Source organism: Mya arenaria, chromosome 14, assembly GCF_026914265.1.
Source record: "Mya arenaria isolate MELC-2E11 chromosome 14, ASM2691426v1".
Classification (NCBI taxonomy): Eukaryota; Metazoa; Mollusca; class Bivalvia; order Myida; family Myidae; genus Mya; species Mya arenaria.
The window spans coordinates 20,359,009-20,377,865 of NC_069135.1; the positions used below are offsets into that span (position 1 = coordinate 20,359,009).

The following is an 18,857-nucleotide window of genomic DNA, read 5'->3' on the forward strand; positions in this document are numbered from 1 at the left end:
TAAATTACATCAAACATCACATTTTCTTTCTTCAGCCACAGGTTTCTTTCGACAGAACAATATATGTACACTGAAGTGGACGGATTATGACTTTTCCTAACAAGGGCACGAATTCAGATGAAGAAAAAGGAACAACAGTAGAAATGTACATGAACATGGGATGCGGACTTAAATGCCAATGATACAATGCCGACATTCTGACGTTGAACAAACCGTAGATACATGAACCACATGCAATCGGACCAGCCGTGAACTTCAGCATGCTACACACCTATATGGGTCCTTTAAGTCTGTTTTGAACTTTAAATTGAATTGCATAATGTTTGTTTATTTGCTTGGAAATTTGTTTTCTGCAAACACGCGTGGACTCATTGACTTAGTACATTCCTTATTGCAAAATAATATTCGAGTCAAAGCATCAGAGGCAGCGAGCACATGTCACATTATTTTGACAGTAAGCACTTAAAATAGTGTGTTAAGTTTTGATTTTTTTCTCTCGAAAAACAGTTCCTAGCATCGCCCATGTTCCACTATAATCTAATATTTCATTACGCCAAAAAAATCAAAAGTCTACCGGAGTGCGTGTTATAAATTCTGAGTCGAGCAAAATGTTTTGGGAAAATCTGCATAGACTGTCCATTTAGTTGCTTATTTTCGTCATTAATATTCGCAATACCTTTAAAGGAGGCATTCATAATTGATCTGTTGGCATGCAGGTCTGTTCCATGTCAACGTACTCGTACATCTTGCAGTAATAATGCCTTAGTCATTTAGTCAAGCACTACACAAGAATATACGAAACAGAGATAGAGAGAGAGAGATTAATCGTTACATTAATTTGTCCGCAGTTTTCAATGTTTATTTATTCCGATTAATTTAAGTCCCATCAACTGAAATCCAAACAAAAACCTGCGGAAGTTATAACAACACATTTATAGGAATGTGTCGGCTGCAGATCAAACGGTACAGTTTGTGACGTCAGAGCACGAGCGGTAATAAGATCAAAGGCGCGTGGTTATGGTTTGTATTTAAATCGGTCGATCGGATACCGTATGATACCATCTGATTGCCAGGATTTCGTCTAGGCTGGTAAGAAAATACCATACGATCGAAAAAGTATAATAATCAACAATCGTCGTCTAGGAATCTTAAAAAATGACCGAAATGTTTGAATTCACTACGAATATGAATGAAACTTTAATTGTTACGAGAATAATGATAAATGATAAATGATAAAATAAGATACGTAATATAAATCCATATCCGCGTTTACTTGTTCTATTATTAACCAACCTCCACATAAGAGAGCTAACAGTTGACAAGCAAATCGGCGATTTTCTTCAAGCAAATTAACACATTTAGTTGATAAATAACTGTTTCGCTAGAACATCATCATAGATTTGTAGAAATTGAAGTGCTGGATTTCTTCTCACAATCGATCGCGTCGTATAAAGGAGTATTCTACTAGCAGTATACAAAATAAACACCAAATTTCATGTGCAAAATACGATAGTTGAAGGTAAGGAAATGATTTCAGACTTTAAACAATGCTGTTTTTTTCTGACTTTTTGTTAATTATGGTAAGCTTAGATATGATATAATTGATTTGATGCAACAGAAAAAAAAATCCCGACCGAACCTATTTTTTCCGCCATGTTACCGTAAACACAGGTATTTTTTTTTTTGGCCTAATAAAAGCAGCGCTGGGCACTCGATGTGAGCGTAAGATCGGATAGGTTTAAGCCAGTCGAAATGATTCAAAGATGCTCACTACAAATCAGATGGGCTCAAAATAAATAATGATTCATACGTACTGTACATAACAATACATCTTTTTGATCCGACATTGAAGAAAACGCCCAACCCGATATTGGCAAGTCTTAATATTCAATAAATTATTAAAATAAGTGAAAACAACACACGAATATAACGAAATAACCAAGGCTATGTTCACATATTTTATATGTCTGTAAAATAAATCCCCAGTGTACCTGTAGAAGCGTCAGCTAATGTTCATTGTTCTTCTCAACGGGAAAACGGGCGAGTTTAATTACTTCCTGCAGCTTTAACTTTGGCTCTGCTACATAGGCGCATTTGAAATAAACAATGAATCAAAATAATTAACACGTCTTTGTGGATATTTGGAGGTTATTTTTTTTTTTTATTTATTTATTTATTTATTTTTTTTTTTGGGGGGGGGGGGGATTTTTCCTCGATCTAACCATATTTGCCACTATCAATTGTTCCAAGTTTAGTACCCTTTTGGAGGTTAAATGTGGTACTTGTACCTGTACATGACTTTCCTAAAACAATTTTTACTCACGGTTATAATTCAAGAATGAGGTTGTTCTAGATAGTTTGGAGCAAAACCATGTTATATTTAGCAATAAACTGACAAAAGTTTAGAAAAAATACGACAATTAAAGTATGTCTAATCATTGCATTACCAAGTGAGTGACAAGAGGCTGGAAAAACAAAACAAGTAGAGGACCAGGGACTTTGATCAGCAGCATGATCTTAGAAGTGGGCCATTATTGCAAGGGTGGACGGTCGGCGGAGAAGTGGCTAAAGGAGCTGCATGTAAATGCATACTTATGTTCTTTCACAATGTTCAGAATACAACCTTCATCTTCAACCAATGTAATTGCAGATATGCAAGCATTTATTACAAGGCTTAATCATTATGAGTTTAACCTGACTTTCAAGCAAACTCTTATCTTGTATTTAGAATATGCTAGAAAGGATATAAAATGGCATTTTATTGTAGGTTTCAGAAAAGCGCGCCAAACTGTATGCGAAAAGAACGTCGTTGAAAATTGTGTCCCAGCCTTGTGCGCGCTGATGTTTGATCTGGATGTGAGAATGGGCTTAAATTTCAAAACAATGAAATTTTTATTTCACTGATAAATCTTTATAAACCACCGGAAAGCATATATTTAATGTTTTACTTCGTATGCTTTGAAACATATTTTGTTGCTGCATAACTCTTTAACCTATTGTTGGTCACTGAACCTGACTGACCGAACAAATTATAGCTATAATTAATAAGCGTTAACTTTTTAACATTTGAATAATGCTTTATTCCCCTTAGAGGCACCGAAACAAAATTGTCATGTCAAAAGTATCAATGAAAGAAAATTAAACAAGTGACACCACAAATAAGTTCACACGTCTTGATTGTTATTTTAAACCCGTCCGACTGATCAAATTAAAGTTGTTTTGCACCATGATTGGCACCTCATTAAAGAATCTATTTATTAAATCAGAATACTGGTATTAGTTTATTATTTTTTCATATATATGTAAACTAATTCAGCCATTCTTCAACCCATTACAGTTTTTCAATATAAATACAATATAGGGTACGAAATGATTATAGGTAGGGTACGAAATGACCAAATATCGGAGGTACAAAATGGTTACGAAATAACTCAATTTAAAGCACACAATCTATTTGAATCTGTACATGATACACATCAAGTATTGATAGTCCAAATAATTGTACGTTGACGGAATTTTGATATGGCAAATCCGTATAACACGTCTCTTATTTTAGACTACAAGTATGGACTGATCGACAGGTTACAACGTGACCAACCAAGTTTTCATAAGGGTATAAAATTATTTGTATACGAGGTCACACGAACCAGTTCATTATAATTATTGATTGTGTTTGTGTGTGTGTGTGTGTGTGTGTGCGTGTGGCCGGAGGGGGGGGGGGAGTTGAGCAGGCGGGGTACACTCAAAAGCCCCCCCTATCAAAAGCCCCCCTATCAAAAGCCCCCCTATCAAAAGCCCCCCGTTCAAAAGCCCCCCCTCAAAATGGGCAAGTGGTTCAAAAGCCCCCCCACTAAAAAAATAAAGTTTACAAAACTGTTCAATACCGTTAATTAATGTATAACATGTACAGTACTTTTTTACTTTTAAATTTTCAAGCAATTTTCTTCGAAGCAATAAAAAATATATTTGTTTTATTGTCATTTTTTAGGCGATTGGTTTACTCAATTTGGCAATATTTTATCATTAATTACGATTGACATTTTAGCTAATAAATATTCATGAGGTATCAATTATTTCAATAATCAGTGATGAATGTGTTAACTAAGCTTTGAATAATTGCTGTTTTATGATTTTATGTTGTTAGCTGTGTCAGATAATGATATTGATTGTTTCTTTGATCTGCTATTGATGTACCAATTATTTAATTACAAACATGGCCATGCTAACCTGCTAATTATAATTAAAGAATTAACTACAATTTATTAAAGTTACATCTTTGAATTCTACTTGGTGTTTCGTCAGGAATAAGATTTCCAACAAAAAATTGACCCGAAAGCACTAAAGCACTAAAGTAGCCTAATTTATCGAATTAGTGCAGGAAATTAACGTAAAATAGGGTTAAAATGTCTGATCTGGATCTACTCAATAAAATATGACAACATTCTTCAATTGGTTTAAACTTATGGAACAAAATTATATTGAGGGGGGGCTTTTGAACGGGGGGGCTTTTGAACGGGGGGGCTTTTGAACGGGGGGGCTTTTGAACGGGGGGCTTTTGATAGGGGGGGCTTTTGATAGACACTCCAGGCGGGCACACCGAACTCGAATGAAATTGAACGTTCAATATAACCATAACTTTAAAGGTCACTGCCAATAGAAACCAAACGTTAACTCAATTCCAAAGGTGGATCAGCGAATTATGAACTCATATATTGAAGCAAGCGAAGCATCTCACTGCACTTTAAAAAGTGCAGGAAAACGTTCCCCACCCACCACAACTTTAGTATATCCGTTCATTAGCTCATCATTTCCACTGTTCAAGGTCATTGCATGAGTTTATTTCATGCTCCTTGTGTTTTCTGATCATTTCAGCTTTGCAGCCGATCATATAAGATCAAATTGTGTAGGTTAAAAGAGAGAAAAAAGAAGAAAATAGTTAGCATCGACAGAGAGCGTGTGGAGAGAAACAGAAGAGTGCATTCGATTTTTTTTCAATAAAATCGATTAAACATGGCGGCCCGGACAGCATTTTGCCAAATACGTAAAAAGTTCAATATATTTCGACGTTTTACGTCATTCAGTATAAGTAGAGTCCCAAGAACTAAAGTTTGTTTGGGACTAATCTCTCCTGCATTTTTTCTCAAGCTGTCATGTGACACAAAGATAGATCTTGAGGTAATTGTGACAACTTGCATAGTATTTCGGATATTATATTGTCTGGGACTATGTGACAGCTAAGCATACGGGATATTGTTGATGCTGCATGAATCTGTTTTAAAAGCAATATTATATGAGTGTATGCTCATGCTTTTCAACACGACAACCACGTCACTGTAAAAGCTGACACTATAATTGTTTGAAAAATTATTGTTGTATGTATATATAAACAGTTTTTTTATTTAAACAGGGTTTTTTTATTTTTGTTTTATTGTTTAAGGATTCAGATACTGTTTACGTGTCATTTTTTATTGTTAAGGAACCTGACCCAAGGACCCTTTCAAGGGAATTCCTTATCAAGTCCTCCAGTCTTCTTGCAGCAGAAAATGCTATGGGTGTCTTATCTCAGACAACATTGGCACTTCAACAGGCAGAAAAAGAATATCAAGAGGTACTATAATGATACGATTTTAGCTAATAATTCATTTCACATATGCTTTTAGTTTTAATGGATGTTGACAGTTCAGCCCTTTCAAACAGGAATTTATATGTGTTGTTCAATATGATGTCTTATTTACTTTTACATGTTTGCATACATGTACATGCATAAATTCCCTATTGGCTGTGTAGTTACGGCCTTTATTAATAATTTTATCTTATGCCTAAAGATATGGACTTAAGTCAATGTACATGTGCATGTGTTTTTATACCCTTAAGCGGAAAATGTACAATTATACAGTTCATTATCAATTTATTTCACTATTTATAAAGATAAAAATAACACCTTTTACATGTAGGGTTATTATATATTTAGATCTCCTAAAACACTTTGTATGTTTTTTTTTGTTTTTGTTTTTTTTTCTATTCTGGTAGGCTATTGAAGCTGTGATCTTCATGATGGAACTCAAGCTACAGGTGCTGGGAGATCCAACAGAGGAGGCTAGGCTTTGGGACCTCATACTGCAGGGAAGGGACATGGTCAAACGGAAAAGGAGGAAAAGAGACGTAGGTGTTCATTTAATATGGTCAATAATTTTTTCGAAAAATATATGTGTTTTTTCTGGAACAATAGTCTTTAATGAGTATCATGAGCACAATCACTTACTGGTATCAGTGTTTCTGAATTCTAAGTAAAGAATGAGTTCTAAAGAAATTATGATGTACAAGAAACTATTTTTAAACATACCGGTAAGTAATAACTGTGGAATAATCAAATTTATAGGCCCCAAAAAATCTGAAGGTCATTGCAGTTTTCTACTGTACAATGCCAGACAATGTACTGTATACATCTGCAGGGGAGTGTTTCATCAAGAAGAAGGAGAGATACTACTGTTGAAAATCTCTCCTACATGTATGCACAACATTTCTCCAATGATTTTTGATGATACAGCCCCATCGAGGCCTGTAGCATTAGAGTGGTTTTGTCTTAGTACACCCACACTACATTTATATTGTCCCAAGACTTGTGCATTTCAGCAGATACATGTATTGTGTATTGAATTTACTCCTACAATGACTTACCCGTACATAATGTGACATAAATTTCACAGGACCTGTACCAAGTACAGAGATGTGCAGAAAGATTTGTGGAATCAGCTGCTGAACTAACATACATGACAGGTACATGAACGGTCTCATCTACTAATGCTCTTATTGCTGAAGAAGTTTTGTGACTCTAAATAAATATTTATATTCTTATTCTCAATATTTATTATATTCTTATACATTTGAATTTTTACAATAGTTGAACATTTACATATATATTTAGAGACTTCACATTTCATAAAATCCCTGAATATATACTTTTCAGTGTCATTATTTTAATCAGGTATAATCTGGTTACTGTAATACATGAAGATATTCTATACTTGTTTTTATAAACTGAAAGCAGGGGCGTAGTTAGACCAGCTTGGCATTCAGGCCTGGTTTGCTAGGGTGCTTGGGGGCATGCTCTCTAGCTTTTTTTTTAATGCATGATGCACTAAGGACAAGTCTATTGGAATAGGCATCAACACGCACACACTCAAATAAAACAATGTTATAAAAAAGGTCTGGCTTATATTTTTACATGAATCATATACCCCCTACCCCTTCTGATTTAAATGCATTTTGGGGCTTTTTCAAAATACCATTCTTAAGAAACCAGGCCTGTGTATATAGTGCCCACATGGAGCTAAATGTTTATCAGCAAAAATGTTTTGATGTATAACAGTGGAGAAAGTACAGTAGAAAGGCAATACATTCATAATTTGAATGTATATTTTTTATTCTAAAATGTCCTTACAACTAAATATGCTTTAACTTAACTATTGAATTGTGTTGTAGGTTCAGAAATCGTAGCAAGCAGTGCATCAGAAAGGTTGAACAAAGCAAACATAATTCTGAGAGAGGTGAAGATCAAAACGGAGAAAGCTGAAGAAAGATTAGTAGAAGCAGAGGTGAAAACTATAGAAGTTGAAGGGAAGTTTGCTGAGGAGAATAAAGAACGATTAGATGAGGAAATGAGTAGACTTATAGCTGAAGGTGCTGTTGTTGTGGAGACAGATGGTGAAAAGGGGATTGAAGGTAGTGAAGAAGGATCAGACATTGATACTGATAAAGACACTGCTAATGTGAAACAAGGTCCTGATCCAGAGTCAGTCAAAAGAATGGAAAGGGTAACTGTTGATAGATTAAGTGAAACTCTCAATAGGAGAAGTCAAGGAAAAGAGAAGTTTGAATATGTTGAACTATTTGATAAATGGGATGAAGGAGACAATACAGATAATATTGCGAGTGATATTTGAGTTGTCATCTGTTGTGTGATAAATATTAATGAAGATGTGTCACCAGTGTACTAGACTAATTTCACACAATTACAGTTGAACACCGCTTTTCCGAACACCTTTTATCCAAAATTATCGCTATTTCGAAATTATTTTTCGATCCTGATTTTACTCCTTCTTTGTTTAACTAAATTTAGTCTGTAATCCGAAATCTTTACACAATCTTAGTTTAATTATCCTTTAAAAAAAATATCATGTTTGAATAATAACTTTATACATGTATAAGCTGATGTGAATGTATTTAAAACAATCATACATTATGTTTAGTCTTACACTCTTAATGGCTCGGATGTTGCATTCTTTAAATGATACTTGGAAAGCCAATAAACTTAGCTACATGACTGTATCATGGAGCAAAGATATTCAATCTCAGTTGATTCATTACTTAGGCTATACAATATGGGGCCATCTTATCAACATGCAATTGACAAAATATTGTAAGGTAAAGAACTTAAGCTAAATATTATCTCAATGTTACAAATTAAAATGAATTTCAAAATTGCAAATTCATATAAACTGTGTTTGAACTGAGGAATTAAGCTTTTATTTTGTGAAGATATCGTTGCAAATCAAAATTATTAATTAAAAGCGATTGTGCTATATATTTGTTGATACATGTAGATGGGGCTATTATGTATTATATAAGATTATAAATTTTCATCAAATAACTATACTCAAAAGGCATTATGAGCTGAAACTTCTTAAGAAGAGCTGATGCATTATTCAGACCCAGTGAAATTTTATTCAGATTGTATGTACTTAATACATGTGTTTATAACTGGTGAAAGTACACCATACTTCCACATTTCCAGTGAGATCCTTTTGTTGTTTTTGAAATGACCATAGAGTAAAAGAGACAGTCTGACATACAATAGGACTGTGAGAATAATCTTAGTCTGACATACAAGGCGGTCTGTGAGATTTATCCTAGTATGACATACAGGGGTGTGTGTGAGATTAATCCAAGTATGACATACAGGGGGTGTGTGAGATTAATCCAAGTATGACATACAGGGGGTGTGTGAGATTAATCCAAGTATGACATACAGGGTGTGTGTGAGATTAATCCAAGTATGACATACAGGGGGTGTGTGAGATTTATCTTAGTCTGACATACAAGGGGTGTGTGAGATTAATCCTAGTCTGACATATGAGGCGGTCTGTGAGATTTATCCTAGTCTGACATACAGGGGGGTCTGTGAGAAAAATGCTAGTCTGGCATACAAGGCGGTCTGTGAGATTTATCCTAGTATGACATACAGGGGGGTGTGTGAGATTAATCCAAGTATGACATACAGGGGGTGTGTGAGATTAATCCAAGTATGACATACAGGGTGTGTGTGTGGGATTAATCCAAGTATGACATACAGGGTGTGTGTGAGATTAATCCAAGTATGACATACAGGGGGTGTGTGAGATTTATCTTAGTCTGACATACAAGGGGTGTGTGAGATTAATCCTAGTCTGACATATGAGGCGGTCTGTGAGATTTATCCTAGTCTGACATACAAGGGGGTCTGTGAGAAAAATGCTAGTCTGGCATACAAGGCGGTCTGTGAGATTTATCCTAGTATGACATACAGGGGGTCTGTGAGATTAATCCAAGTATGACATACAGGGGGTGTGTGAGATTTATCTTATTCTGACATACAGGGGACCTAGGAGAATTATCCTAGTCTGGCATACAGGGGATCTAGGAGAATTATCTTAGTCTGATATACAGGGGATCTAGGAGAATAATCCTAGTCTGACATACAGGGGATCTAGGAGAATTATCCTAGTCTGACATACATAGGGTCTGGGAGAATTATCATTGTCTGACATACAGGGGATCTAGGAGAATTATCCTAGTCTGACATACACAGGGTCTGGGAGAATTATCATTGTCTGACATACAGGGGGTCTGTGAGATTTATCCTAGTCTGACAAACAAGGGGGTCTGGGAGAATTATCTAAGTCTGGCATACAGGGGGTCTGGGAGATTTATCTTAGTATGACATACAGGGGGTCTGTGAGAATTATCCTAGTCTGACAAACAAGGAGGGTCTGGGAGAATTATCTAAGTCTGGCATACAGGGGTCTGGGAGAATTATCTTAGTCTGATATACAGGGGATCTAGGAGAATTATCCTAGTCTGACATACACAGGGTCTGGGAGAATTATCATTGTCTGACATACAAGGGGGTCTGTGAGATATATCCTAGTCTAACATTTAGGGGTCTGTAAGATTAACTGAGACTGACATACGGGGGGTCTGGGATAATTATCCTAGTCTGGCATACAGGGGTCTGTGAGATTTATCATAGCCTGACATACATAGAGTATTATTATTACCTACAAGGGTTTGGGGGGAATTTACCTAGTCTGACATACAAGGGTCTGGGAGAATTATTCTAGTCTGACAAACAAGGGGCCTGGGAGAATAATCCCAGTCTGACATACAAGGGTTCTGGGAGAATTATCCTAGTTAGACGTACAAGGGTTCTGGGAGATTTATCATAGTCTGACATACAAGGGTTCTGGGAGATTTATCATAGTCTGACATACAAGGGTTCTGGGAGATTTATCATAGTCTGACATACAAGGGTTCTGGGAGATTTATCATAGTCTGACATACAAGGGTTCTGTGAGATTTATCATAGTCCGACATACAAGGGTTCTTGGAGATTTATCATAGTCTGACATACAAGGGTTCTGGGAGATTTATCATAGTCTGACATACAAGGGTTCTGGGAGATTTATCATAGTCAGACATACAAGGGGTCTTGGAGAATTATCCCAGTCTGGCATTCAATGTAGTCATGGAAAATAATCCTAGTTTACATACAAGGGGTCTGGGAGAATTATCCTAGTCTGGCATTCAAGGTAGTCATGTAGAATAATCCTAGTTTACAAACAAGGGGTCTGGGAGAATTATCCCAGTCTGGCATTCAATGTAGTCATGGAAAATAATCCTAGTTTACATACAAGGGGTCTGGGAGAATTATCCCAGTCTGGCATTCAAGGTAGTCATGTAGAATAATCCTAGTTTACAAACAAGGGGTCTGGGAGAATTATCCCAGTCTGGCATTCAATGTAGTCATGGAGAATAATCCTAGTTTACATACAAGGGGTCTGGGAGAATTATCCCAGTCTGGCATTCAATGTAGTCATGGAGAATAATCCTAGTTTACATACAAGGGGTCTGGGAGAATTATCCTAGTCTGACATTCAAGGTAGTCTTGGAGAATAATCCTAGTTTACATACAAGGGGTCTGGGAGAATTATCCCAGTCTGGCATTCAAGGTAGTCATGTAGAATAATCCTAGTTTACAAACAAGGGGTCTGGGAGAATTATCCCAGTCTGGCATTCAATGTAGTCATGGAGAATAATCCTAGTTTACATACAAGGGGTCTGGGAGAATTATCCTAGTCTGACATTCAAGGTAGTCTTGGAGAATAATCCTAGTTTACATACAAGGGGTCTGGGAGAATTATCCTAGTCTGACATTCAATGTAGTCATGGAGAATAATCCTAGTTTACATACAAGGGGTCTGGGATAATTATCCTAGTTCTTATTTCAAATAGACAATTTGGGTCCTCCATGTGACTTGTATAACGCATCAATAAATACTACAAGGGTAGACAACTTTCGTAGATATTATTGAAGTACCAATATTTCCCAGTACTACTGGTGTAATGCGCATTCGGAACTCCTAGGCCATTTTATCGAAAACAACAAAGTTGTTTTTGAAAAAATGGCCGAGGAGCTCCGAATGGTGTAATGCGGTTACTCTTAATACCGAATAATACCGGATAATACCGAATAATACCGGATAATACCAAATAACTACCGAATAATACATTTATTTTGCAAATAAAACTTATATTAGTATAAATTTAGGTGAAATATATATAAATAGTTTAAATATTTAGTAAAAAAAACCCTGTTTTGAGCATATAGGCCTATTGTTCAAAATGTCTGTTTCATATATTTTTGAGTGTTCTCCCTTTAGATGTATAAGAGTGTTTCCATTTGTTCAGTCCATCAAGAAGTCTTTAGATTCAAAGTGTTTATTTTAAGTTGTGTATCAAGTTATATAAAATAATTGTGAAAGAAAAATAAAACATATTGAAGTCTTCGTTTGAACCTGCGAGCTCCAGTTCCCGAAGTGGATGTTCTAAAAATAAGCAATATTAAGCTACAGTCATTAAGAAACTATGTTTTTTTAAAAACATTTTCCTTGTTCAGGTCTCATGCCTACGGTGGAGTGGATATAATTAAACTACAGGTTGACTCAATATTGGCCTAGGCAAAGATGGCCAAACTCAAAGTGTATTGCATGGCGTTTTCAGGGGATGTATTCAAATTTTGCTATGAGGTATTCAATGGCTTTTTAAGGAATTCTGGAGAAGGTAGTACGTGGTATTCATAAACTGGTGCATACATGTACTTCGGACGGAACCTGGTCAAATAGCCCCCAAGTCTAATAGCCCCCATTTTGGTCAAATAGCAACCACTGCAAAAAAATGGTCAAAACGCCCCCAATTTGGTCAAAACGCCCCCATTTTGGTCAAATAGCCCCCACTTATTTTTTTAATTAAAAAATATATTTGAAGGTAAGTTGTAATATTTTCAAGATATTTGAATGTAAGTCGTAATATTTTTAAGATATCTGAATGTATATTTGAAGGTAAGGCCAAAAAAAAGTTCTTGTTTCTGGTCAGCGGACCGACCGTACTTTTTACTCCCTGACCGTACTTTTTTTGCCCCAAAATCGATTTTCGTAGACCCGAGTCCCGGGAGAACGGTATTGGATACGAAAAAAAATCATGCTATCCGACAAGGATATTTAAACAGGGCTTTCAATGGACCCTACCTCTCGTGAGATATTGTCAGTGAACCGAAGTTCGCAAGTAAGTGTCACCTTTGACCCGAGAAAATTTCAGTGCAAGAGTCTAAGTCCTGAAACTGAAGATCAATGGGGCCGCAAACCATGTGCTGAATGTTTGTTTATTCAATTATTTGACATCGGCCTGCTAAAAAGTTTTCCTCTACATATGTGCACACCGTCCCAAAAACAAAGAAACAGAAGCATAGTGACAGCTGCATAAGGATAATAAATTTTGGAACATGCCGATTTTTGCAAAAATGCATGGAAACCAGTTATATAAGAATGCTGAGCAAAAAATAGATCGCAGACTTTTATATTTAAGTTCAAAAATTGATGTTTTAAGCATTTCGGTTTTAGCCATAAAATGTTAATTTTCGAACGGAAAAATGAATATCTGCAACCTGATCTTTTGTCAGGAATATTTTAGCACTGGTTTGCAGATATTTACGCAAAATTGCTCTTTCCATGACAATTTTTTTTTCAAAACGGTAAATCTGTGAGAGTGCAGCTTTAAGTTTGATGCTTAATCAATATTAAATGAATGAAAAAAATAGAAAATATGCACACTATTTACAGCAACAAAATGGGTCAACCCAAAGTTTAAATGCCTTATAATGAGGGCGCTATAAATTAGCGGCGCATCAGGGGAGGTCACTGTGTTGGAGAATAATGAAAATAGTGTAATGCAACCTTCCGGAAGTGGATGTAGCGTAGCAACGCGGCACAACAAGATTAGAGTTTTAATAAAGAAAAACAAAATAAACAGAGGTTTATTATAGAAACATTCTTTCATTAACCAAGAACAACTATTCAAAAACTAAAACAAAATGTCCGGAGAACAGGCTCAAGCTTCCCAACAGGTACGTTGATTAAAAGTTACCAATTGTAATGTTCGACTGTAAAAGAAATTTTACTTATTTTCGCGAAATGTCAAACCATGATACCAAGCTTGAAACCAATTATAAAGACGAATTGATTTCGGTTATTATAACTCTTATGTTTCATTGAAGTAAAGTCTGTGGTAGTTGATATTTTAAAGAATTAATTGGTTTTGCAGAGGTATAAAGCACATTTTTTTCTACAAAAAAGGGGAAAATACACTGAGCAAACAAAAACAACCTGGTGTACATATTTGGAATGTTATTGATCATTTTAAGAGTTTTCCAAAATAAAATGAGTCTTTTAATTTACCTTATTATGTTAAGCCTCTACAGGGATGTACATATTGAAGCAAAAACTGTGATGATATGGTACAGTTAAAAAAAGTGTTGGCCAATGAAAGAAGATTTATTTAGAAATGAAACTGATACACCTTTTCATGGCTTCAATATTTTGTAAACAGGACGTTGTGCTAATAAACAAATGAGAAGTTCATGACATAACTTTTTTACTCTTTTTTAGATGGAGAACGGTATTCCAAAGGGGTCAAAAACATCTGATTACTACAAAACCAGCAATATACCAAACAGATTTGAAAACCCTGGTAAGTATCACATAATTTATGATCATTATGATATACAGAACATTTGCTCTTAATGCTAGCTCAGTAATGATACAAGCATATGCAAGCTGCAATCAACACTGGACAAAATTATTTGTTGTGTTGATGACATCAATCGGAGATCCATTAATATAACTAAATCTATACCAGTAGATCACACTCTGGTCTGGGACTAGGCTGTACTCTTACACTGTTATTGAATTAAGTATTCATATTCTAGTATAATGCGCAAATGGGCCAAATAAAAAATAAGGAATAATCACTGAAAACCCATTTAACATGTCTTCTGAACCAGAAACACAGTGGCTCATGTTTAAGTAGAAAAGAGTTTGATTAAACATGTTTTCTTTTTTTCAGACTGGTTCCAGGGTTATGGTGGTAAAACCCAGCATCCCATGTACAGAACCACTGCTGCTACTTATGGCGCCAAAACACCATCCGTTCACACCATGCCAACATCATTTCACTGCAGATCTCAGAAATTCTCTGAGGTAATTTACTTTATTATTTGATTAATATTTTAAAATTTAATTATAACATTTAAAATGTTAATGTACTGGTATTGCCAATTTGCCATTTTAAAAGTCTCACCAGTAAAGCAATTTAGTATTCACAGTACAAATTCAGTCAACATAACATACGTTTAATTAACATGCTTTCCTTAAATAAAATAATTTCCTAGCAAGGTTGAAATACCCTAAATACTTATTGGATGCAGCTTATTTTTGTAATGCACATGAAACAAGCATGGTAATTTCATTTCATTCCTTAATGTTTAATGATGAAGCAAGACAGAATGTGCATCCTAATATCATGGCAGATCAGATGTCACATCACAACATGCTGATAAGTTAGCCTATAAATGCAAAAGTGTTGGATTAGTCTAAATTAATTACTGTTATAAATTATTTTCAAAGTTTACTAAGATTGTTCTATTAACATTTCAGCACTTGGGAACATGTGGCATGTACCGAAACCATTCGCTCAACACCAATTTGGATACCAGCAATGTTTAACCATGAAAACATCTAGAATGACCATCTAAAGACTGCATCTAAAACCAATAAAAATCATGTTAAATATTTGACTGTGAAAACTTCTTGAAATACCATCGAAAGACACCATCCAAAACCAGTAAAAATTATTTTCATTGGTTTAGTCATATACTAATAAAATCAGTTACGAAAATTGGAATAGCAATTGATACGCAGTTTTTGATTTGTTCTCAACATAACTGCTAAAATTTACTATAATTTTGTGAAAACAGAGATTTACAAAAATAATAAATGCAGATTAGAATAATGTTTGTGCAGGACACATTTCTTTCGTCAGTTATGAATTTTATACAAAAAAACCACACACATGTATTTGCAAAGAATATGCATGAACATTATTTGTTTTTAACATAATTATAGCTTCTTTTAATCTTTTCTTTTCCTGAATTTGTGGAAATAAGTTCTATTTACACTTTATTTAGCTAAGAATTACCTTATCTTAAATCTAGAACACTTCTATCGTCCTTGAGCTAGTACAGTTGTATCTGACTTGAGCTAGTACATTTGTATCTGACTTGAGCTTGTACATTTGTTTCTGACTTGATCTAGTACATTTGTTTCTGACTTGAGCTAGTACATTTGTATCTGACTTGAGCTTATCAAAACTTTTCATGTGTCTTGTCTTATTTTATATTTTTCTTATCATATCACCAAAAGTATAAGTATGTATGTGGTTGTTATGTTATAATTATTTCGTTTCTGTGATAACTTGTTTATGTGTGGTAGAGAATTTTTTGTTTTACAATAAATTTTTGAAAATTTATTTGTTTGTTCTTTACCATATTTAACATGACACCGCTTGTCATTCAATAATCGACAAATAAAGGGATTATATATTTTCAACAAATAATAGCACTTGGTTGTGTAAACCAATGGATTACTTTGACTACCTATGACAACGAGTGACCATGTGTGGCTCCTATTCGTGTCATAAGCTCGATTATTCAAAGAATAAGAAGGGCTATAATTATCGTCGGCATCCGATCAAAGTTTTAGGGCAAGTTGGCAGGGCCAACGGTAGGGTGCCGCGTCAAACTCATCTATGGTATCAAATAATTTTAGTTAGGCTTGGCATATAGTGACCAAACTTGTTATATAGGTAAAGTTAATGGTTTCACAGGATTGTGTTTGGAGTCCCTAGGGTCAAGGTCACTGTTAATAAAGATAGAAAAACGGTTGGTACTGAATAACTTAAGTTTGTGTTGACATATTGCAACCAAACTTAGTATATAGGAAAAGTTTATGAAACTATTTCATGTGATTGCATTAAGGTCCCATAGGGTCAAGATCACTGTTACTAAAAATTGATAACTGTTTGGTTCTAAATCACTTTAGTTAGGTTTGACATATTGTGACCAAGCGTGGTGTGTAGGAAGAGTTTATGGAGGATTTTCATGGGATTGCATTTGGGGTCCTTAAGGTCAAGGTCACTGTTACTGAAAATAGAAAAACAAGCATTTTCAGTGAAAAGATATCCCCAGCCAACGATGGCTTGTTTGTGCTTGATGGCTTGTTTGTGCTTGAAGGTTAAAAAAAATCTCAGAAAGAATAAGATAAGCACATTGGTTTATCCCTTTCCGAGCCAAATTATAAAATATCGCAAACAATGATTTTTTAATAAATCAAGGGCAATAACTCTAAGGAAAATTGACCAATCCAAAAGAAAAATAGACAGGCATCATCACAGTATGTTGGTTCTTATTAATTCCAAGTGTCATGAAATTCTACCAGCTAGTTGCATAGAAAAGACTGCAAACATGGATCTTTTAATAAATCAAGGGCAAATAACTCATATAGAAATTACACAATCCAAAATATAAATAAACAGGCATCATTGCAGTATGTTGGTTCATATTTATTTCAAGTTTCAAGAATTTCTACCAACTAGTTACTGAGAAATGGCTGTAAATGAGAGTTTTTCAAAAAATCAAGGGAAATAAATCCAAGTACAATTGACCAATCCAAAAAAATGAACAGGCATCATCCCAGTATAGTAATTCATATTTATTTTAAGTTTCATGAAATTCTGCCAGCTAATGACTGAGAAATGGCTGTGAATGTGCATTTTTCAAAAAATCAAGGGCAATAACTCCAAGGACAATTGACCAATCAAATTTTTTTTTGGACGGGCATCATTCCAGTATAGTGGTTCATATTTATTTTAAGTTTCATGAAATTATACCGGCTAGTTACTGAGAAAACGCAGGTGACGGACGGAAGGAAGGACGGACGGAAGGAAAGACGGACGGACAACGCCATTTCAATATCCCCCTCCCTATTTCATAGGCGGGGGATAAAAAACAGTTCAGACTGAATCTGACAACAAAGGCTGAAGTTCTTTTGTCAATCATTGAAAATCTGGTTTTATCGCATTGCAGCATTTCTCGTTTACTTTTTGATTTGACTTTTTTTTTATTGCTTTTGACAGGCACATATTACATTATTATTGTATTCATTTCTAAGACAGAGCAGCATATAGACAAGTGCGCTGTCCTATGACGTCTCTTGTTTTCATTGATTTCACCAGAACTCATACTTTAGAAGATAAGTTTATTGGCAAATCGGCATATTGCCTTTGGTCATTAACATTGCTAAGATATACATATGATGGTCAAGGTATCAATATCATTAATGGACACAGCATACAGCTAGTATAATATAGTTAATATTCTTACAATTTCAATTTTTTAGAAACAAAGCTGTTTAAGAATCAGCTTAAGGATTAACTTTTCCTAACATGATTTTAAACCCTTCTGCTAAATATTTTGCTATTCTATTGAGCATAATAACATTTCAACTTGATATAACCAATGAGAACTTACATAGGTTAGGCTAAGTTGACCTTGATCTTTATTTTTGCTGCATGTTATTGTATATTGGGCAACATAGTCAAAAGTGATGTTCAGATTCACTTACAATTTGATTACCGTATTATATCATGTATAGGACGCGAGCATAGATAGGACGCAGGCAAAAAAAATGTCGAGAAAATGGGTAAAACCCCTTAATATATAAGATAGGACGCAGCGGAAAAATGTCAAAATCGGAGCCGAAAAATTGAGGTTGGTAAAGTATTTATAACATATATTGAAGTAAAAAAACAAACAAAAATTGTATATAAGGCATATTTCGATAAGTGTCTTGTGTATTTCGATAATTATCGTCGTATTTCGGTAATTAAGCGTACACAACAATGATATATGTCTTGACATTTTGAGAACATTCACGCATAATATAAGACTTGTACAAATGCTGTAATAGACTTGTTCTGACTGACAGTCAATCGTTGCAACCGTTGCATCTCCCGACATGACTTCTGAATGACAGTACATAGTTAACATGACTGTACAGAATACCTACTGTTAGTGCCTAATTATCTGTAGTAAAATATTGTTCGTGCTTCTTTATGAAGCCATCAGACTGAATCATTTTTAGTCTGGTTAA

General features: G+C 35.0%; 2 protein-coding genes across 2 annotated transcripts; both read left to right on the forward strand.

The window, feature by feature from the left end:
* The first annotated feature begins 5,023 nt into the window (after positions 1 to 5,023).
* On the forward strand, positions 5,024 to 8,349 carry LOC128218189 (uncharacterized). Its single transcript, XM_052925774.1, has 5 exons — positions 5,024 to 5,175; positions 5,477 to 5,608; positions 6,031 to 6,162; positions 6,708 to 6,777; positions 7,483 to 8,349. Exons 2-5 carry the CDS (start codon positions 5,549 to 5,551, stop codon positions 7,941 to 7,943), a joined length of 723 nt encoding a protein of 240 aa, XP_052781734.1. The 5' UTR covers positions 5,024 to 5,175; positions 5,477 to 5,548; the 3' UTR covers positions 7,944 to 8,349.
* Positions 8,350 to 13,557: 5,208 nt separating this feature from the next.
* LOC128217972 (piercer of microtubule wall 1 protein-like) lies at positions 13,558 to 16,176 on the forward strand. The gene is made up of 4 exons (XM_052925454.1): positions 13,558 to 13,717; positions 14,259 to 14,340; positions 14,716 to 14,849; positions 15,306 to 16,176. The coding sequence occupies exons 1-4, from the start codon at positions 13,685 to 13,687 to the stop codon at positions 15,372 to 15,374; spliced, it is 318 nt and encodes a 105-aa protein (XP_052781414.1). The 5' UTR covers positions 13,558 to 13,684; the 3' UTR covers positions 15,375 to 16,176.
* The last annotated feature ends 2,681 nt before the right edge of the window (positions 16,177 to 18,857 follow it).